We start from the raw sequence: 23,632 nt of genomic DNA on the forward strand, positions 1-23,632 counted from the left end.
TTCTCATATCTACTGCAATCTATATAGGCTACCCCGGTGAGGCTCTGCATTGTTAAATAGTCCGTCATGTTTTTCCATTGCAATACAACAGTGATGGATGTTTATGAATTAACTGCATCAGAAGAAAAGAAAATCTCACTTTACACCGAAACGGTCTCGGAACATAATGTGGTCACGGAACGTCCTGTTCACGTCCAGGTCGATCTGCCGCACGTCCGGCGACGAGCACCGTGCACGTAGCTTCATCTCCTGCTCCAAGAAAAGAAAGTGTGGAGATGCGTGGGGCAAAAGGAATAAACTGGGTCAATCATTAGAGTTAACAGCAAGCAAAATGTAGACAGACAGACATAGGATGCCTGACAAAAGCAGGTCAGTCCATTCAGTCAGACTCAGAAAGTGAACAGAAAAACAGACAAATAAAACGACGGTCACACAAAAGGCAAACAAGCACAAGTGCTTACACCACTCAAAAAAACTTCAAACTGCACGACCATGGCCAATGCAGTTCGGACAGCGAAAGCAACAGCAGATGGAACAATAAGATGCAGGAATAAAAAAAAAAAAAGGACAACATCATCTGTAGTGTTAATGGAGCCAGAGTTAATACCTAAATAAAAAAAAGACAAAAACAATTAGTGGCTATACGATTGGATCTCAAATTACTGCTTTGCTGGTTGAATATTTCGACATATTTCATTGGAAAACATGTAAATAAATACTGATAGAACGAGAGAGTTCATAGAACACCTTAGTCACGCAATATCTCACGATATAATTCAATTGAAATAAAATAATTTTACAGATCGTATTAAAAATAAAAATTCTGGAAGTTTAGCGTTGTTGTTGCGGTGTCTTTTACATTACCCTATCTAACACGTTGCATTAGTTCTTCATGCTTGTTGTTTGTGTCCTTTGTAACGTCCTTAAAGCATAGGTTTCCTGTTTGGAATGATTTTCAATCTTGTTTGACTTCCAGACAGGCAGACAGAGTTTAAAAATAAAAAATAAAAAAACATTTCATCTCACTCCTCTTTGCGCATGCGTAATCGGGACAAATTTGTAGCCAGAGTACTGCTAAACTTCAGGTTCGTTTTCCGATTTGTGTTCATCTTCAAAATATAACATTCAATTGAAAAAAAAAAGTTGTTCCTCGTTCATAAACTGACGTTCGTCTGTGTCCATTCGTCCATCTGGACAGACAGACAGAAGTAAACCAAATGCTTCACCCTGCTTTTCACTTTGTGTGCGCAGGGTAATGAAAATACTTTTGCATTTGCAAAATACTGAGACTATGATCACCTATCAGAGGGCAGTTACTGAACTGAGGCTATGCACAACTGATCCCAATGTTGTTTTTCGATAATTGCAGGACACCTTAGTATTGTGGAAAGGAATCTCATAATACGCCTTTAACAGCCTGTGGGATTAGATGGGGAATTTTTTGACTCGTTTTGTATGAACAGTAAATATGGCCAGGCCTTTATGTATGACTGAAGGTGATTTGAGCAGGAATTTGGCATTTGTTCAGGGTGCCACTATATGAACTCACCTACTCTACGTGAAAGACACCATGGGATCTTTAATGTCGACCCACGACCAGTGCTGGCAGACGACCAGTGCTGGCAGACGTGTCTTCCAGCTTAACGTCCTTCAGATGGACAGCACAAACATCGATGCCTCTCCCTGTACATAAAATACCAGGACGACGGTTTATATCTGGGTGGTGATTCAAACTCAGGATAGACAGTTCAGAGACAAGTGCACGTATGTCAAACCGATCTTTCCTGCCTTTCGTAGAAACGAATCTGCAATTCGGCAAGCACGAGGCCGGGCTACGACGGCAACGCATGCCAATTGCTGCATGACACAAGAAATACTTCCAAAGTCATTCGCTGTGGATAAGTTTGCAATGCAGGCTCGGCACTTTAATCGTCGGTCTTGGACATGTGATTCGGCTTTTAGGGTTCATCAGAGACAAAAAATAAAAACAGCTCAAAAATATAGAGCTGACAGGCAACCTGCACTCTTCGACAACATATCAACACTGGATACCACGAAAGAAGCGAGGCAGTATTCCTCAGGTTTCAGAGAACATCTAAACAATTCCATCCAAATCCTATGGATAAGAACAAGATGTGGGATGCAAATTAGAGTTCCAAAGGTCATGCCATATCATTTGCAATGAAAGCCAGATTTGCAACATCCGCTGAGATAATTTGCAATTTGCTCTCTTCGGAATTATCTGGTCTCGATCGGTGACAAGTTCCATCGACCGATGCTGATCTTTTTGGTGACTACCTCACTGCCATCGTGGTCTTCTTAAACTCCAATTGTAGCGGCATCAAGTGAGGTGGTTCATGCGGCAAGTGCACTTGTGGACATGACGATGGTACTGGTATAACTCGCCGGTAATACAGCGAGTTAAAGAGGACACAAGTTTGCGATGTGGTGGAACGAAGGACACGCTTGGAGGAAGATGTGTATTGGTGTTTGATGAAGTTCACAACAAAATCCTGGAAAGCACTCTGGATTGGAAATGCCACTCAAGTGTAGAATTCCTTGATTTTATCCCATTCAGTATGTATTGGTAAACTATTAATGGGGCCCACCATTTATGGGTTGGGGGGGGGTGCGGTGGGTAGATAGCTTTTTCAGGGGTTGCCTATGGTGGTGACTTTAATCGAGATCAACCATTTATTTATGAACCAGACCGAAAGATCATCACCACCCCTCCCTGTTCCCAATATAGAAAGAAATCAAAATACTGGTCTTCCTATTCATGTTTCGATCCGTGCTCAAAATAGAACATTCAATTTAAAGAAGTTGTTCCTCGGTCATACACGGACGATCATAAGCTGAAAAGACGGACGGACATGAACCAATTGCTTAACCCGGCTTTTCGCTTCGCGTGCGTGGGATAATAAAGGTAAATGTGGTGCTGCATGCGTGCATACCTCATAAAGACCGGGATATTTTTCCTTTGGTGATGACAGGTCGAGCAAGAGAGCCCAAATCTGACCCCTGAGCTGCAAAGGAATGCCCTTATAAACCCTGCGTGCCATCTGCAAGAGTGAAGGACAGTGTGCATGCATTATAAATGGGCACACAACAAACTTGAATATGGAGGATATGTTGTTTTCTCATGTGATGGAATAACTACAAGATGCAGAATGAGCAGGGAGAGCGATGGGTTGGGGGGTAGGCAATCTTTATGAATTGCGCGCATGCTACTTTGAGCAATCATCAATTGGAGGCGGTGCACCATCAATTTCATGTCACCCCACACCCAGCTCCAATCCTTTCCAGTGATCAATTCTACCCCGTTACGCGCTGCCTCCGTGCACTGATGCGAGTGCACCAATTACCAGGAGGGGAATGCGACAAAAAGTTAAAAAGATCACCATTAAGTATTCCGTCTGTTGGTCCACAGGTAAAACCAGTGTACGACACGAAACAGAAAAATATTTCATGTTAAATTTATTAATACAGACTGTCTACCTTTCAACAAGATTCCATCACAATGATTTAAAAGAAACACTGAATGATTTTAAAACTCCCCACAGCAATACATGCCACGTTCAATGCTTTTAAAATTCCCCCAAAGTTACACACACGTTTCAGTGCAGTTTTGGATTCTCGTAAATCATAGGTCGGCAACTTATCTCGGCTCTGTGACACCAGAAGAATTGCAATGGTTGCTCGTGAGCTCTACTGGTCAGCTGGCTGAATTGACCCGCATCCGCAAAGATGCAACGCGTTCGACTCGGCTGTGGTCAACGTGCACACTCTGTCGTAGTGCACCTGCAGCCGTCGCAGCCCGAGCCTTAATGTTCACGGCTCACTTTCACAAAACGAACTGGACTGTATACTGCCTCTCAAAGTGCCAAGCACTCCGCTGGAGCTCGCCTCTGGTTCACATCGCAGTCCCTCCTCCTGTCGAGTGGCTCAGTGCTCGCCTTGTATTGTATTGAACACAAGGTCAATCCGAAGCCAGGCGACAAAAGGTCAGCATTCCGAATCTGTTCAAAGGCTTGACCATTGGTCCGGATCAGCATGTCCCACAACAATTCCTTCTCCCAGTTCGTTTCTCTTTCAAATAGAAATACTGTGTCGCTGTCAGGTTATCGAGACATCTTAGCCTCAACAAAGCTCTCCTCAAAGCAATGTTGACATTCAAGCACTTTGCCGAGTGCCACGTATGTATTCTGCTGTCTGCACGAGTGTGCTTTCACAGGGTAACCACAACACTTATTTAATTTGTTGCCTTTTCCACAAAACACCTTAACATTTCCAATCATGTAGTATATTACTGATCCGTAAAACCCCATTAATCCAATCTAACCAAACCGAACCCTCCTCTCTTCCTGTTAGTTTATTACCTTAGGGCTTAGGTGGTATTGTTGCGGAAATGGCCCTTTGTGTGTTATTAAATATAGGATTAGCCCAGATCCCTCCTTAAATGCATGTTTAGCCAGGTTGTTCAGTAATTGGACATTACATGTGTGTCAGGAGGTGTCGCAGGCTATCCAGTGTTCGTACAGTGGTGGTGTACCGGGAGGCGCCTTGCTTCGTTCTCCTTCCCCTCTCCGAACTAGCCCTGCCCAGCGCTCTGAGAGTGTCGGTCGGCGAGACGTGTCGGCAGCCGATTGGTGGAGGGCAACTGCAATCTTGAGCAATGGACCAATCACAGGTCCCCGGGGGAGTGTCCAGAGCGAGCGCCGGGAAGGCAAGGGTGAAACTGCCTGAGTGTCGAGTCGGGCGATTGGAAGTAAGAGGAACTGCATGAGGGTCTTTGTTATCTGCTTCGTGAAAAAGGCCACCCCGAAAGGCAAGAGAAACTGCTTGTGTCGAGTCTGCGATCTGCTTGATGAGGAGTGACTTGACGGCTGTTCCTCCTCGGCTCTGGACCCAGCGTGCAGGTCGTCCCCAGGTTCATCCTGAATCCAACCACGGAGCCTCTGACCGTCTTTGCTCCCGGCACGGCTTGACACGCTTTTCCATCCCGTCGATCTGCCTGCGGAGCCCAACACCCCGATTTGGCCTAATCTGGTGAGCAGGCCAGGCCTGGATTTGTATGCTGGACCTTGTGAAAAGCCAGCTGAAGCACACCGTGGATCTTTCGCTCTTGTGCCGTCGACCTTACGGGGGCTGAACGCGCCAAGGCTGGTACGTGACCGGGGCGACAAAAGGAGGCGTTGCCACCAGTTTGCCACGCTGCATGCTCGAGCTGGGTGCTCAAATCCGTTGACATCGGTTTCTCACGAGCTGCATTCGTGCCTTTGACACTTTTCCTCTCGTCGATGAGGTATCACCAAGTCCTCAGTGTCTTGTCTGCATGTTGTCTAAGGTTTATCTCGCTAAGGTTCCCTTCGAAACCCGTAATCCGTAGCTCCCTAGTTAAGAGCGGGTTATAGACAGATTATAACATTGTCGTGAATGTTTTTGCTCGTGTCGTGTTCCCCGATGTGTCCCCAATAAATCTGGCTGATTCATATGAAAGTTGCTGCTTTGAGTTTATTCCTGCCACGCTGAGGAACAATTCGCTCGATTTGTATTTAAAACCAAACGGGCTACGGACTGGCAGACTTCGCTCGGTCTCTGACAAAACCAGTCTGTAGCCGGGGTCTATTTTCCCAACTGGTAAGGCCCAGGTGTACGTTGGTATCGTGATCTGAGGCACGTGACCCGAGACCTGTGCCAAACCAGCCAGCGTTACAACCCCTGAGACGGCGGTGCTGTTAAGTGACGCTGGATCTTCAACATTTGGCTGTCAAGAGTGGGGTGCGGAGCCCGCCACCATCAAATCCTTTATAGTATGTCCAACTGTTGCCCCAACTGCCCCACTGTCAGTACAGTGCCTTTTTACCCCTCTGTCACCTAATTTTTCAATGAGTCTCAAACTTGTATAAAAAAAAAAAACCTTTGCAATGAGCAAAGGAGCATCCATAACATTCCTTCATTCATGTATGGTGTTCAAAATGTGGTAAACCACAAGGCATTTGCAACATCATGCTGGCGAAGTAACGGCTGCACGAGTCAGCGGTGTGAGGATGCACAGGTGGGCCTTACAGGCGATGCAAAATATTTACCCCGGTTAAAATAAATTAAATAAAACGCATTGCTGGCACATCTCAACCATACAATCGATAAATGGTTCAATTTTACATCCGACTTGGTGATCCCATTGGGTGAGGTATGCTCATGGTGATCAAAATAACATGGCGTTATCCTCTTTCTCACACTCACCTTTTCACTGCTCTTGTATTTATCCCAGTTTTTAATCATCTTCACCCATTTGCTCACTCGTTCGATCTCCGTTTGCTTATGCTGAGGGATAAGCGGCAACATCAAACGGTTCATTTTGAGCAGCCAAAAACAAGCGTATCAAATTAACTACTCTGCACTAACTGCAGGAAGGTAAAAATTTTAAAAAGACAAAATAACAACAATAATGAAGAGACCTGTTCATCAGTCGCACATTAAAGGTATGCCCACGGAGCCACATACAGATGTCTTTCTGCTAATCTTGTGTTTAAGATTTAGGAGAGCAAAGGTAAAGATGGTGCTGCAATCCTAACCCTAACTCGTGTTTTCCTTGTAAAGAGTCTCAGGCTAATGAAGGCGCTTGAAATATCACAATCGCCAATATCCAGGGCAAGTACTTCTCATGATACAACTGCACACAACAGCAGCTACACGGTGTTTATAACCACAACACTGCTCTCTTGGGTCTCAACACATTTTTCTTGTACATTCAGCAAAATCAGACAATCATGAGGATGATACATAAAAATTGGGGCAATACCCCTGGGTGCTCACCTGGTGGAATGATGATACCGAGGAAGAAGTCAACGTGGGACGGAATCAGCAAAATGTACCAATGAACCAATGCCATAGCAAATACCTATTTTGGGGGAGCAATGCCTGGTGTTGGCTAAATGGTTTGGGTGGCGGGCTTTGGATCCCAGGGTCCTGAGTTCAAATCCCGCTCAGCTGTTGAATTCATACCAGGTGGGGTTAACTCGGCCTGTCATCCTTCCGAGGTCGGCAAAATGAGTGCCAGCTTGCTGGTATCCTGTGTCGGAGTGGCAACCCGTCAAGGATTGTGCCGAATAGCCAAGGAAACTGCTTAAGCAGCACCAACACTGTGCACAGAGTATGGGTCCCAATCTCTTCGTCCTCCCCCCCGTAAACTCCCTCCGTAGACCAGTTCAGACCCTGATTTTTTTTAATGCTGTGAACAAACTTTGGTACATCACGGGTGAAGAAGATTGTGGGCAAATTTCATCGGAATTGCATGTGTAGTTTGAGAAGAAAGCAAATACTTATTTTGGGGGGCAACCTCCGTAGCCGCCCATTAGAGGGGGTTTCAGAGAAGAAGTTGCAAGTATTTGTGGACGGACAGACGGACAGACGACGCACCATCCCATAAGCTCCCCGGAATTGCGTTCCAGGTGAAATAAAAAAGTAGAAGGGCACTCGGAAGAGCGCATACCTCCCCACGCAATGCCTGATCCACCAGAACATATTGGGCCTGATACATTTTTGAAATATCGTGCTCAATATCGTTTTTGGCTCAATCTCTCAATGGTGAAGAATCACTTTGAGAATGAAAAAAAATTATTGTATCCGGATTTGGATCTTCACCAAAATCGAATCAATTAGTCCTCGTCACACCCCCAAACTGTTCACCAAGTTTCGTCCAAATCTGTCCAAAATTTTTGGAGATATCGTACCATATATTGGTTTAGCCCCATCTCTCAATGGTGAAGAATCACTTAAAAAATTATCGAATCTGTATCTTCACCAGAATCGAATCAATTCATCCCAGTCACACACCGTGTCCACCAAATCCGAATCCATCCACAACTTTTTGAGATATTTTGTTCACAAACAGACGGGTGAAATCTCAACCTCCGTCCACCTTCCGTAGCGGAGATAAATATTGATCTCTGCTTCCATATAGCTCCTCGTCCATCAATCCTGGCCAGCCATTGAGCTATGTTCTGCGATCTAAACCAATTAATGTCAGTGTGTGTCAGTCAGTCTGTCTCCTCCACAACTCCAAAACCATGAAACTGAGTGGCACCAAACTTTTCATGCAGATTCAGGGAACTCAAAGGTAGTGCATGAGTGAAAATTTGGTGTTTGGGTTAATTTAAACACCCCTTTTGTGGATAATTAAGGGGCTAATTTAATTATCCTGGATCAAAGCGTGTTCTTGGTCGCCTCGCTGTCCCTCACTGGGGTCTTAATTTGCCATTGTTTTTGGCCTGCTCAACAATACCGTGACTTGGAACAGGCCGCAACAGTTTATTTTTCTTTCACTTTCCTCAGTCACATCACTAAATGCCCGATCAGTGATCATCATACCGACGAATCACTGAACACATTGCAATGCTTATAAACGACCCAGAGATGCCAGTGTTCGTGGCTTTATTTCATTCCTGCACATTCCATAACCTCTCGTCTCGAATCTCTGAATATTAGCTAAATTTCAAAATTTAAACTTCTTAATTCACTTCAGCAGTAGTTCCAATGGTTAAAAATAAAAAAATTAAAAAATTGTTCATTCGTCCAGTCTTCGGGTGCGTGGTATTTATATGACCGATCACGATCGCTAATCACTTGCCGAGCCTGCCGTTCCTCATCAACAGTTTCCCTGGAGTGCTTGGTTGAGTGCTTGAGGCACTTGGCGAGCGCCATACAAGTTGCTTGGTTGTTCGTTCGTTTCAAAGCCATGGCCACACACGGCAAAAGCATTTGCACCGTCACTGAATATATTGATTGACTTGAAGAAAGTTCAGGCCCGACTCGCCTGCGTTTGGCAGGTCCCTCGGGTCCCTCGGTCCCTCGGGTGATTGCTCGCATGCTGAAAATATGCAATTTTTTTTCATGTTTCTCTCTTGTTCTTTTTTACAATCTTCTTTCATTATACAACTTTTCACTTCGATATAGAGATACATAGAAAAAAATTAATTAAACGTTTCATTTTTTTAAAAGTTTCTTCAACTGTTTTATTTTGTTGGAGTGCTTGCGTGGAGCACTCTTCAGACTTTTCTACATGCTTCCATGGCGATAGTGCCATGCGAATCTCCGTGGGGACATCTCTGGAGTTAGGAAGGCAAAATAAATAAATTCCATGATGACAATGAGTAAAAAATGTTTTCAGTTGTTACAAAGCAATTAATCGCCACATCGCAGGAGCATAGCTGAGAGGTACGCGCACTCGATCTGAGCTGTCTAGCCTGGGTTTGAATCCCGACCCAGCTATAAACTGTCATCACGGTGTTTCACAGGCAGCGTGATTCATCAATGTGTGTGCTGCCTCTCGGATGTACGTTAAACTGGACGTCACATCTTGTGGAATCCCCCCTCCCACTCCTCTCACTCACCCCCCTGTTTTGGGAAAATATTGCTGTTTGGCCGTGTTTTATCGTCCTTGCCTTCTCCCCACATTGCCTTCCCTTGCCCTCACATTCCCTTCCCCTCATGTTGCCTTCCCTTCCCCTCACGTTGCCTTCCCTTCCCCTCACGTTGCCTTCCCTTCCCCTCACGTTGCCTTCCCTTCCCCTCACATTGCCTTCCCTTCCCCTCACGTTGCCTTCCCTTCCCCTCACGTTGCCTTCCCTTCCCCTCACGTTGCCTTCCCTTCCCCCTCACGTTGCCTTCCCTTCCCCCTCACGTTGCCTTCCCTTCCCCCTCACGTTGCCTTCCCTTCCCCCTCACGTTGCCTTCCCTTCCCCTCACGTTGCCTTCCCTTCCCCTCACGTTGCCTTCCCTTCCCCTCACGTTGCCGTCCCTTCCCCTCACGTTGCTGTCCCTTCCCCTCACGTTGCCGTCCCTTCTCCCCATGTTGCCTTCCCTTGCCCTCACATTGCCGTTGCTTCCACTTAACTACTCTAAAACCCCCTCTCCTCTCCACCCACTATGGACATATTCAGGCAGTCTCTGCGTGCTGTATTAACACACCCCATTTCACGAAACCCTGCAGTAGAGAATCCCCTCCCCTCATGCTTACCCCCTTCCTCATCGCTCCCACCCCTTCTCCCCACATTGCCGTCGCTTCCACTTAACTACTCTAAAACCCCCTCTCCTCTCCACCCACCATGGACATATTCAGGCAGTCTCTGCGTGCTGTATTAACACACCCCATTTCACGAAATCCTGCAGTAGAGAACCCCCTCCCCTCATGCTTACCCCCTTCCTCATCGCTCCAACCCCCCTTTCCGGAGTGTACAGTGACGTTTGGTAAGGCATCGCTCTTCCCATCCCCCTTCCTCGCTTTTCACCCCTTCCTCACCCCTCCTAGGTCCCTCACCTCTTCCCCCCCCCCTTAATATTCGTCAGCGAAGCGACGGGTTATATTTGTCAGTAATAAAAATTGTAAAAAAAAAAAAAAAAAAAAAAAAAAAAAGGGAGTAGGATTCCCTCACCCCATCCATCCCCCTTGCAAAACATGTCAAAAAGCCAAAATGTGCAACAAACGTCACAAGGAAATTAAATTTAACAGCAGGGCCAAGCATAGAACTCTGAAGAAGCTGCTGTTCAGTGTCGCACAGAGGTTTTCATCGTGGTTTTGAGTTTTAATCTGCATTTGTTCACATCCAGTTCAAACCGCAATTGCCACTCTGACAAGCTCGTAGAGAAAAAGTCGCCTCGGTGGGCCCTCGGAGCATCTCAAGGCAATCATGGCAATGCCAAAGATGCAACTTCATCATCAACCATGGCAAAATAAAATGTAGAGACCTGGATCAGACAAGTGTGTCCAGAGCAACCCAAAGATCGATTTTACACAACTCACCCTCTCCTCTTCTGCATTTGGTGTTGCAAGCTCTTCTTGGCTGAAAGATAAGTTCAAAGCAGGTATATTTAACCAACATCATTTTGTGGATCAAGGTTTGCAGAAAAGTTATCAAAACAAAGCATGCTTATGCAACTACGCATTACTCACTGCAGGAAGCCAAAGCGGTCAGTAACTTTATAGAGCCGAAAATCACAGTCTTCCCAGGGGTCGATCACTGCTCCTTCCTCACGGCCCTGAAACGGCAAAATACAACAAACACGATGAATAACAAACTGTACCGCAGTTCACACCAGTGAAAGAAAAAAAGCAACAGAACAAGTCTGGAGAGGGCGAGGGTTCACGAGCAATGTACACGGATCACCTTTTTTATTTTTTGACCTTCGAGGGGACGCCACGGGCAAACTGGCGGGAATCGGGAAAAACGTAAATGATGAAAGTTGTAGTACTCGAAGAGCACTACTTGCATTCGAAACAGTTGAAAACCCGAGGAGCTCGATGCCCAATTTATTGATTTTTTTTGGCATTTTCTTAGTTCATGACCTTGTGACCTTGACCTTGGGACGAAAATGAAAAAAAAAAAATCGAGCTCCGTGGGGCTATGCAGGTGCCATTAGGCTAACCAAATACCGAAACCCCGACCAGATTCGACAAACCCCTCGGAGAAGATGCAACTTGAAACTGGCTACCCCCTAAAAACACGTTTTTTGGGGTGTGGCTCCGCCCATAATGGGCGCATCAAGCCCATTTTCAGGAAAACACAACGAGATCATGATACAAACCTCCCACCCTAATTTTACCAGGATCGGGTCAAAATTCACGGAGTTATGCTCGGGACAGACAGACAGACAGACACCCATAACGAATATATTGGTCACTTACTGACTCGTGAACAAACGAGAACGGCACTTCGAAGAGTGAGTGCATCCCTCCGCCAGCTGAACAGTTTACGTTTTGTATCCCACTTGGAGGCCGGATCTACACCAACATCTAATCGGCTTGTTCTTGTCACCTGCCCAACTCGTTCACCAAGAGTTGTCATCATCCGGCCACAACTTTTTGAAATATCCTGCAATCACTTTGGCCCCATCTCTCAATGGCTCACAATCCATTGATGGCATTTTGTCTCTTTTGGACTGCCATATGACCTTGACATTCAACATTTAAAATATGTTAAATTGTCTGTTAGGTCATGACCGTAAAATTAGGTCAAGATGAAAATGTTAAAACCACGTACTTTTTATTCCCATTGTTGATAGAAAATTTCATTCTGAAAGTCCTACTCGGCTCCGAGATACAGCTTTGGCAGGAAAAAACCAAATTGGAAGAAAACAAAAAAAACGAAATGGTGGTTTAGTACTTTGTGAAGTAAAACTGTGTAAGTGTTGCCGTGTGCTCGCGCAGTCGGTAGTAGATCTGCATTGTCTCTTTTGTTGCATTTGCTTTTTGTGCAGAATTGTCGTGTTACTTTTACATTTGCTTTTGGTGCATAATTGTTGTGATTGTATATGTGTGCTTTCCGTTTGCCGCGGAATAAATGTGCTTTATGTTGAACTGTTTTTCCCGTTTCGCTTCGTATATATATATATATATATATATATATATATATATATATATATATATATATATATATATATATATATATATATATATATATATATATATATATATATATATTGTTGCGAATTCGCGCCCGCCGGCGTGCGAGCGGCCACGTAACTCGAATCGCGGCACGTCGCCCACCGGACGGACAATCCTGTCATGACCCTCTCGGACTAACGCAGGGAGCTAGTCACGGGTGGGCCTTTCGGCCTCACCACGATCGTGCCAATCGGCCCCCCGCGTGGGATAGGGTTGTTCGCCAAACTCGACCTACCTAAGTACCCACGCGGAGGGTAGACCGGGCGATCGCACCTCGCCGCAGGTCGACTCCGGACACGGGCCGCTTAAGCGATCCGTTCCGTACTATCGGGATAACCGAGCGGTGTTATCGTCGGCCTCGACGGTTCCGATTAATTATCGGGCATATTAAGCCCACTACCAACCCTTTACGTGAAGCAAGATGGAGATTCAATTAAAGAAAAGACGAAGCGAAACGGGAAAACAGTTCAACATGATGCACATTTATTCCACGGCACACGGAAAGCAAACATATACAATTAAAACAATTATGCACAAAAAGCAGATGTAACAAAAGAAACAATGACGCAGAGATACTACCGAATAAGACCGACACACGGCAACACTTAACAGTTTTACTTCACCAGACTGGCGCCACACACACACACGTTTACACAGAAACAAAAGAAAAGGCCACCCTCAAAGACAAGGGGGCAGACGGGGCCTGTGGGCCAATATTTGCGCGGGACCTGAAAGAGTGGTCAGGTCCGCGAGACTGGGTAGGTCTTACCCATGTCTTTGTGATGAGCCGCAAATGTGGCAGCGCGGCGGTGCCCCGACTTCGTGCTTCTTCGTGGGTTTCGTTGGCACCGCTTGGAGTGGGGTGGGAACGGGGCCCCCTTTTCGCACTATCTCAGTGCGGGGGAAAACGGGGGAGGGGAATTGTTGATGCTCTGGGGAAAGAGTATAGCTGGCTTGCTTGGGTCCCGTGACGAGCGATTCCACCGCGACCTCGTCGCCGACCGCAGTCTTCCTTTCCTCGGACCTGAACTCCTCGGTCTCTTCCCCCAATTCTCCTCAGCCGACTGTAGGCATCGAGCCTACATTCCCACCAACAACAAAACGACTTCCATTTTTGTTAATTTGACTAACCCACTAACTCAGTCTACACTGACCCCAGGGTCCCTTGGGCAGGAGTCACTCCTCCCCCCAATCACTCATCACACCATGCATTCCCCATTCGCTCCACTCACACAGACCCGCTGGCCTCACTCACTCAACATGTACACGTTTCCACTTCTCACAACTCACACATCGCTGAACTCTGCCATCCTTCTAACTACCTCCCCTTACTAACTCGTGCTCCCACGTCGCCCCTTAAACTACAGCACGTTCCTTTTAACACTACGTAGCTAAGCTACATCCCCTCTACACATTCACAAGTCTGTCACTGTCCTAAAAATCTTTTTATTTGCCAACCTAAATCTCATCTAAATCCCTCGACCTAATCCATTCCACGGGCCCCATGAGGACTTACCCCTGCCCCATGGAGCCGGTCTAACTAAGCTAACCCTTCCCCCTAACTAGTTTCATCCTGTGCCCTGGCCAAGGCGATCATCCACCCCTTGCCCAGGAATCCTGTTCACCCGAAAGCAAGGCTTGCTTTTGTTCATTAATTTTTTTTTTCACATGCGCAACACCAGCGCGGCAACTCGCAACCTGCGCACCAGCGCGGCAATTCACAGCTGCGCACCTGTGGCGTGACGTCATGGCAGCTGTTCGCGTCCCTCGTCCCTCTTGGACGGTACCATCCGGCAGGGATTCACCCTCCTGCCGGATTCCATGACGTCACCCGGTGCATAAAAAAACACAAGCCTCACGTCTCGAGGGGTTCCCCACGCGAACACATGTGCTTTGCCCGTTGGAGCTTCACACACACGCCCGCGTGGAGAACCCGTCCGGTCCAAATCCGAAATCCTGCCTAAACTTTGTCTGTCGCGGGATCGGCAACATTCACCGCTGGCGTTTCCGGACCGGGCTTCACTCCCGCAAGCGAGCACGTGGGGCCTCGTACGTTGCACAGCACGGACCTCGCGCTCGCTGCTGGGTGAACCCGGCACGGTTTCCAATCCAACTACAGCCGCCACTCGGCTTTCGTCCCTCTGTCACCGTCTTCGTCGCCATTCCACCCACGCACACCTGCGTGTTACGACGCTCATACACCACTCCATCAAACTCACACCGGGAGACGCGGCTGCATATTCACACATGCCGACCGACATCTCCCTCACACACAGCGACCTTGCACACGCTGTCTCTCTCACACTCACGCATACCATTTCCCTCACACAAACCATATGACTCACACACGCGGGGGCACTCACCCGCGGTGTCTCATACACACACGGCGTGCTGGGGAGCACGCCCTTCGGCACACTTGCCACCACACCACTCACACACGGGGTCGCTTCCACACACGGGGGCGCACTCACACCTGGGGTCTCATCCACACACGGGGTATTTGTCACCCACCCGGTCGCTCTCACACACGCCCTTGCAACCACGCTATGCGTGCGTTGCAGCACGCATTTCGCCACACTCGTGAACACACACCTCGACACTACACACACCGGGACAACCACACTGGGGATTCGTGTCCCCACAAGGGGGTCCAGGGCCTCTATACCCCCCAAGCTTTCCGTGCACCTGTCCACAGCACTCCTCCCATCGACCTCGCAAAGCACGACCGAACCCACCTGGTCGTGAGTCGCCTCAAGAAGGAATACTCCCTCCCCTCGTTCCTGGAGGAGGCTATCCAACTGCTCGCACTGGGTCTCCACCCAGTCCGCCAGCTCCCCCTCATGGTCCTCCACTACCTCTGTGTGTGTGTATGTGTGTGCGTCTCTAACCCCGTCCAATTCACTCTCTATCTTCCGTGTCTCTGCCAACTCGGTCACCTCTTCACCCTTTACCTCCCTTGTCTCCACTATTTTTATTTCCTTTGTCGTCACCTCGTGTCTCGTCTGACACGTTTTGGTCTCCCCATTTAATTTTTCCCTCTCGGTCACCGTCACTTTTTCCGTCACGACCCTCGCCCAACACGTCTCCCGAATTACTTTGTCCTCACCCGCCTCCACCACGGGCCTGACAGCCGTTGCACCCCCTCCCAGCTCGTTCGCTCCCACACGTGGCGTCGCCATTTTAAGCTCCCCGGTTATTGCCTTCATGCCCGCCTGCAGGCTTCGGCCCATGTTCTGCGTCTCACCCCGCAGTTCTTTCATTTCTTCCTTCATTCCTTGCGCATTTGTTTCCATTTTCGTTTTCATTTCGTGCATGTCCCCACTGATTCCTGCCAGCATGGCGGCGCATAGCTGGGCCATGTCGGGCGCACTCAGCTGAGCCGATTCGGCAAGGATCGGGGGGTTTTGGCGGAGAGGGGGAGGGGAGGTGTCATACACCGCGGCCGCTGCCGCGCCCATTTCGGGCTCTGGGTTCAGTTGAGGGAGTTCGTGTTCCTGCACAACCAACATTTCCTGCTCGGGGTTCTCATCCTGGGCCATGGATTCTACACATTCTAAATCCATTTCTAATACCTCTGGCTCCCGCTCGCCTTGAGACGCCATCTTATTTCTCGTAACAGGTTAATTTAAATCGCTCGTAATTTGGAGGGAATCGGGGGTCGCTCCTCTCACCCCTGGGCCGATTCCCGTGAATTTAGCTGGAGACAGGAGAGCCCGTTTTCCCGCTCTCCGACACCAGTGCCGCGAGGAGGGGGATGGGTTTGTGTCCCACGACCTGACACCAGTGTTGCGAGGAGGGGGGATGGGTTTGTGTCCCACGACCCGACACCAGTGTTGCGAATTCGCGCCCGCCGGCGTGCGAACGGCCACGTAACTCGAATCGCAGCACGTCGCCCACCGGACGGACAATTCTGTCGTGACCCTCTCGGACTAACGCCGGGAGCTAGTCACGGGTGGGCCTTTCGGCCTCACCACGATCGTGCCAATCGGCCCCCCGCGTGGGATAGGGTTGTTCGCCAAACTCGACCTACCGAAGTACCCACGCGGAGGGGAGACCGGGCGATCGCACCTCGCCACAGGTCGACTCCGGACACGGGCCGCTTAAGCGATCCGTTCCGTACTATCGGGATAACCGAGTGGTGTTATCGTCGGCCTCAACGGTTCCGATTAATTATCGGGCGTATTAAGCCCACTACCAACCCTTTACGTGAAGCAAGATGGAGATTCAATTAAAGAAAAGACGAAGCGAAACGGGAAAACAGTTCAACATGATGCACATTTATTCCACGGCACACGGAAAGCACACATATACAATTAAAACAATTACGCACAAAAAGCAGATGTAACAAAAGAAACAATGACGCAGAGATACTACCAAATAAGACCGACACACGGCAACACTTAACAGTTTTACTTCACCAGACTGGCGCCACACATACACATTTACACAGAAACAAAAGAAAAGGCCACCCTCAAAGACAAGGGGGCAGACGGGGCCTGTGGGCCAATATTTGCACGGGACCTGAAAGAGTGGTCAGGTCCGCGAGACCGGGTGGGTCTTACCCGTGTCTTTGTGATGAGCCGCAAATGTGGCAGCGCGGCGGTGCCCCGACTTCGTGCTCCTTCGCGGGTTTCGTTGGCACTGCTTGGAGTGGGGTGGGAACGGGGCTCCCTTTTCGCACTATCTCAGCGCGGGGGAAAAAGGGAGGGGGGGGAAATTGTTGATGCTCTGGGGAAAGAGTAGAGCTGGCTTGCTTGGGTCCCGTGACGAGCGATTCCACCGCGACCTCGTCGCCGACCGCCGTCTTTCTTGCCTCGGACCCGAACTTCTCGGTCTCTTCCCCCAATTCTCCTCAGCCGACTGCCGAAAACCACCGGGACGCCCTCTCCTCCCGACTCCACTCCGCGCTCCAATCTGACTCTGCCCAAAACACTCTCCGCTCTTCCAAGGCCGACTCTCCGCTCTTCCAAGGCCGACTCTGCCCAAACCGACTTTGCCCAGATTCGCCCCACGCTCGGCGCTTTATAGGCCGGCAGGAGAACCCATATGCAAATTTCCGGATCAGAACGAGCTCGGGGGCGGAGCCACGCTCACCCATTGGACGGAGAAAAATGGGCGTGAATATCCCCTGATCCTAGAATTTGCATATCTCGATTCCACACAGACGCGCCTGGAGGCGGGGCCAAACCGCCCCACGCTTGCTGATTGTACGGATCAGAAGTGGGCGTGTAGCATTCCTGATCCGAATTCTCCTCGGAAACGCCGCATTTTGCACTCGCGGCTCGGCGTGCGTCCCGTACGAGCCCAGGACAGCCTGACGCTCGGTGCTCACAGGTGGTGCGGGAATGGCCGCAGAAGGAGAGAGGTGAAGGTGGTGGAAGGTTTATGGTGTTGGTTTATGGCCATGGTGCCGTTTGGAATGGCGGTGATGCGATGTTTGCGGGAGTGAGTTGTGAAGGTAAAGATCGTGGCTGTTGGCATTGTTGTTGTTGTTGTTGTTGTTGTTGTTGTTGTTGTTGTTGTGAAGCGGTGTTGTGGTTGGTGGTTGTTGTGTGATGGCTGTTGAGACGTGGTTGGTTCAAAATAAAGATAGAACAGAAAAACGGCTATCTCAAAGGGTCGCAGCCCGAATGAATCACATTTATTCCCTCTAAACAACGGGTTTGGGGCTAACTACACATGTACTTACAGAGATATCTCACCTACGGGACCTGAATGGTGGTTTGCGAATTTCCTCAACCGCAACAATATGTATGTATGTGTGTGTGTGTGTGTATATATATATATATATATATATATATATATATATATATATATATATATATATATATATATATATATATATATATATATATATATACATATACATATACATATACATATATACATATACATATATCGGGCGTATAAAAAATAGTGTGGTAGATAAAAACATTAGAAAGGAAACTAGAGGGGGAGCACTCGGGGGAGTGCAAAACCTCCGCCGCCAATACTGCTGGGTCACTCAAGTGAACCTTATATCTTATTCATTAAATATGATCTCAACAGTGCTGACAGTTATAGTTCTTTTCTCCAACATTTTTTTTTGGTGGGGGGAGGGGGTTAGAAATCACTTAAAACATGTAGAAATGCAAAAAAAAGAAATCGAAATTTTGTTGAAAAAAAAGTTGCAAAAATTTTTTTTTTCCTCAAACAATTTTTTTTTGGGGGGGGGTTCGAAATCACTTAAAACATGTAGAAATGCAAAAAAAAAATTCTCTAACAATTTCTTTTTGGGGGGGTTGGAAATCACAAAACATGTACAAATGCAAAAAAAATAATAATTTCTCTCAATTTTTTTGTGGGGGGGGGGACCAAGTCCAAAATCTAATGGCATGATCCTTGGACCATACCTAACCCCCCCACCAAGTTTCGTCGAAATCCTAATCACTTAAAACATAGAAATGCAAAAAAGAGAAATCGAAATTTTGTTGAAAAAAAAAGTTGCAAAAAAATTTTTTTTCTCTAACAATTTTTTGGGGGGGGGGTTGGAAATCACTTAACATATGTAGAAATGCAAAAAAAAAAATTTTCTCTAACAATTTTTTTTGGGGGGGGGGGACCAAGTCCAAAATCTAATGGCATGATCCTTGGACCATACCTAACCCCCCCCCCCACCAAGTTTCGTCGAAATCCGTCGAGGAGTTTTTCCGTAATACTGTTCACAAACAAACAAACAGAAAGGGGTGAAAACAGTAACCTCCGATCTTCGATGGCAGAGGTTCAAAAATAACTTGCATCAAAAAATTTAACCTTTTCACGCTCACGCCGGGGGTATTGCTATCGCTCTCTGTTCTTCGAACAGGCGAACTAAGAAAATGAACTACACATTTCCATTTCACACGATACCACGCAACATAATCGGACATCTTCAACTTATGACATCACAACTCGATCAACCACACTGTAGCTCGTCTGGACATAGCTACAATTCCTGCCAACATACTTGTACTCCTCTACAATCATTGTACTTCTCCAACTCCAGTTTAAATCGATCGACCGTCCCTGCTGCTATCACCTTCCCCAGACGAACATTCACTTGCCTTGTCATACTTGGCAACGATGGCAGCACGTTCTTGTGCCACTTTTGCTGCTGCAACTGCAGCTTTGTCTGAATCTGGGGGGGGGGGGGGGCGGGGATTTAAAATAAAAACATTTTCTGATAGATAAACAGGCGAAAGACAGGCGAAAATGTGTCATTTGTAAATAAAGGATTGTTACTCGGACCGATCACCAAATGAAACGAGTCATCTTGGCTACAATTAAAAACGGGATAGACTGTGTGTATTTTAACAACAGACTCAGCTGATGATAAAAAAACACAAGTTCGCTTTTGCTTTCACCAAGTCATGAAAGGTTTAGTAAACAAAACACGAAAGAAAAAAAATGTTCTTCGGTCACAGGTATCGCTTTCATTGCCATACCTTGGAATAAGCGGATCTGCGTTTCCCCGTTTGAGTACACTTAACATTTTTTCATCTTGTCGAAGACTTAATATGTTTGCAAAAGATTATTTTCACAAAAACACATTACAAGATGAAAAAACAAAAAGTTTTAACAGTCAGGAGCAAGTATGCACAGAAAAATTAACTTTTAAAAACACACACAACGAGGACCACTGGACCTCCTGTATAGCTTATCTGGGCCCTGACCTTGTGTTGTAACCCAAATTTGGTAGCAGTCTGACTGGTGGGTTTGGAGAATAAAAATTTTTAAGGAATTTACTAAGTCCGCCATTTTGACATACTTAAAAGTCACGTGACTGGGACGAGCTTTGCAGTCCCCGTTACCAGTCAGGAGCGCAATGTTGCTGCCCAAATTCCAGACGGATCGGTGCAGCGGTTTAGCCGGAGAAGTCCAAATAGGAGACGGACGGACGGATTGACGGACAGACGGTGCACAATGACAATACCTTATCTGAAATTCCAATTCCAGATCAGCTAAAACTAACAGACGAATACCTGAAGCTTTTCAAACCTCAACAGCAATATTCATCCAATACTTACCTTTTGGCAATCTCTGCAATAGTTTTGAAAAATAATCGCTCATTCAATGTGGTGTCGATTATAACTAGTAGGGTTAGTCACACGTAATACTTAATACTGCGGGGATGGCAGTATAGTTTAAAAGGTATGCGCACCTGCCTTTGACCTTTCTAACCTGGGCTTGAATCTTGACCCAGGTGTAGACAGTCATCCTGGTAATTCACGTGCAAGGCGATGCATCAACGAGCATGCCGTCTATCGGAAGGAGGGCACGCGAGAGAACTGTCTGCCAGCTCTGGTCGTTGAAGATCCCATGGCGAGGCATCACTGGCACCCTGAACAAATTTGAAATTACTGCCACCTTCGTCAGTCCTGGCCAGCCGGTTCGTGAAAGACCTAGTCCAAAATAAAGAAAGAAATAACTAAAACCTATACCTGGCTGATCGCACAAAATGAGAATAATATAGTAGTTGCAGTGCCGATTGTGTACAGGCTTTTTGGATGCTGGTTGCATCATTGGTTAGGGGCGCAGCTATGCCGCTGATGTAGTGCCCCTCTACCGGTACACTGGTGCTCATTTCACCGACCTCGGAAAGATGACAGGCTGAGTCAACCCCCTGGTGTTAATTGAGCAGTCAATGGGTCTCAAACTCAGGACGCTAAGATCCCAAGCCACCACCCTAACCGCAAAGCCAATACCAGGCTGGTTGCATCTCACTGCACTTTGTTGGATTGCACGTGTGACAATGTTTCCACTTCATAAACAATTTACATCATGCTCTCTGGCCGGTAGAGCGGGTATGCACGGCGAGGATGCGAACGACACAAAGCGAGTTTGGTTCATGTAGAATCTGCATTTGGTCTCAAATCAGGCAACAACAACAACAACAACAACAAAGATGCAAATTTTCCCCTAATTACATACAATGTGAAAAAGTACATGGAATTTACAAAATCATGTTAAAAACTCAACAGGCAATGAACACAAACGTTGCTTAACCTTGGTATCATTATTGGCCATTGGCCATCCCCATCATTGTTGTGAGAAAGGAGCACCTCTGATTGGATTGACCCGCATCGGTCAAATCTCCGAGTCCACAGTAGAATGGCAATCTAATACACACAAGGGTTGCTTGATGCACCAATCCCAAGTTATGATTTCATCGGGCCTGACACACAACAGCTGTACATCCCTGATCAGCGATCGTTCCTAAGATTGCCAGTTGATGTCAAATTTCTGTTTTGAAACATGGGCAATACATTATCTTGAATCAATGTGGGAAAGCCCAAAAGAATTACACTTCACACTTTACAGTCACAATGCCATTTAGAGGAACCGGAAATTCAATCACACATTTTCCAGTTCGAACACCGGCTGTGATGATGGAGCGGAGACAAATGATTTGTCACTTCGGAAAATGGAGCCACAAGGAAAGCGTCATAACCCTCACTCTAACCTCCTCCCGCCGCCCTCCCCGTCTCCATCTTCCAAAATCGACAGCTTCCTTCTGTACTTCCCATTTTGAGAGCACCCAGTGATGCCCTCCTCCAGCAGGCTGAATCGTGTCGAGACGCTGTTGGCAGAGCACTCTCTCTCTCTGGCCATTTCTCACCCTTTTGAGATGGCCGCGGAACTCCGCCAAAGCTACCTGTACTTACGGCATAAGATTCCTCCTCAGTCATCCCTGCAAACCAAGTAAACAGTGCACTTTCTTTAAAAAAAAAAAACAATTAAAAAAAAACATTTTTCCCCACCAACTGTATTGTAGTTTAGTGGCATCTTGTGAACATTATGTGATACTCCATGTCTGTCGAGCTTCTTTTACACCATGCCACGTATTCTCACTCGTGAGCTGCCCGTTTCTTCGAGTGGTTAAAGACTTGCTTCTTTGTCTATTGACTGGTATGGGTTCAATTGCAATGCGATTGTCGCTGCTCACTCTCAGCAAGCATGGTCTGTACGCCTTCAACATGATTTAAAGGAGGCGTTTTTTCCTGCAAGAGACTTAAATAGGCTGGTTTGACCTCTGATGAAACTCGCTCACGAGAGCTTTGTCACCCACAATTTAAACATGCTCAAGAACCAACCCTTTTAAAGGTTGGGGATGTACCACACGTGTTGTTTAGATGGGCAAGAGGTTAGTCGGTCACTCTGAGCTGTAGGAATGTCTGCAGACCCTCAATTGCGGATGACATGCACTCATATTCGGAAAATAGAGGACATTCTATGAATGTGTGCGTGAGTCAGGACCTTCTTTTCATCTGTGCAACAAGAAATGTGTTGAGAAATATCATAATGAGTCAACCAATTGGTCAAAGGTGTCAAAGATTTCACGTCGCACAGACCTTGTTTAACTACGACTGAGTGGGATTCAGACATGGTGGTCTTAACACAGAAGGATGTTCATGGAGCTGTTCCGAGAAAGTAAAATCTCAGTGCCGAGTTGGCTGATCGAGTCATCTCAAACAAATGCGTTTAACAATGTCGACAAAGCATTGTGCAATGTATTGTCACGTCGACTGTGTAACAAACGCGGTCATACCTTGCCAAAGCAATGCGCTTCGTGAATGGCCAAATTAATGAAGGCCACGCCTGAGCGGACAACATATTTCTTTTGTGGTGAAGTTTGTATCGCACCAGTCTCTACAAACGAGTTATTTACAAAATTTATGCCACCCTCTTCCCCCCAGGTATTTCCAAATGCCGAAACGGTTCACATCGGTCGGAGGTGGATGTCAGATGGGCACGTTTTTAAAAGAAATGAAAAAGGGTTTATAACACAAGAGAACATACAAAATACATGGAGAATCCCAGACGAAAGGTAAACTGAAACGAACCAACAGAGAAACTAGAACGGCACTCAGTAGATCACATACCTCCGCCAGGCTGAACAGTTTACATTTGGTATCCCACTGATGGGCCAAATCTGCATCTCTGTACATTACCAAAATCCAATCAGCTTGTTCTCATCACCTCCCCAACTCATCCACCAATCTGTCCACAGCTGTTTGGATTTTATTTTTTTTTTAATTCTCGATCTCCTCGGATCTTCACCAAAATCTGGATCTTCACCAAAATCGCATCAATACGTCCTTGTCAAACACCCAACCTGTCCACCAAGTTTTATCCAAATCTGTCCATAACTTACCGAGATATCCTGCT

The 23,632-nt window shown here is 47.0% G+C and overlaps 1 protein-coding gene across 2 annotated transcripts in view; it reads right to left on the bottom strand.

The window, feature by feature from the left end:
- The window catches only part of LOC147025848 (USP6 N-terminal-like protein), a 79,705-nt gene that overhangs the window by 27,101 nt on the left and 28,972 nt on the right, over positions 1 to 23,632 (bottom strand). For both annotated transcript variants that reach the window (XM_085880727.1, XM_085880726.1), the window contains 6 exons: positions 19,528 to 19,601; positions 10,955 to 11,040; positions 10,805 to 10,844; positions 6,247 to 6,327; positions 2,955 to 3,062; positions 140 to 249 (listed from right to left, as the gene is read on the bottom strand). In XM_085880727.1, coding sequence (XP_085736853.1) covers positions 140 to 249; positions 2,955 to 3,062; positions 6,247 to 6,327; positions 10,805 to 10,844; positions 10,955 to 11,040; positions 19,528 to 19,601 — 499 coding nt within the window. The remainder of the gene's footprint in view (positions 1 to 139; positions 250 to 2,954; positions 3,063 to 6,246; positions 6,328 to 10,804; positions 10,845 to 10,954; positions 11,041 to 19,527; positions 19,602 to 23,632) is intronic.

The sequence above is a fragment of the Eptatretus burgeri genome, chromosome 5, assembly GCF_056783735.1.
Source record: "Eptatretus burgeri isolate ZD-2024b chromosome 5, Ebu_testis_v1, whole genome shotgun sequence".
Taxonomy (NCBI): Eukaryota; Metazoa; Chordata; class Myxini; order Myxiniformes; family Myxinidae; genus Eptatretus; species Eptatretus burgeri.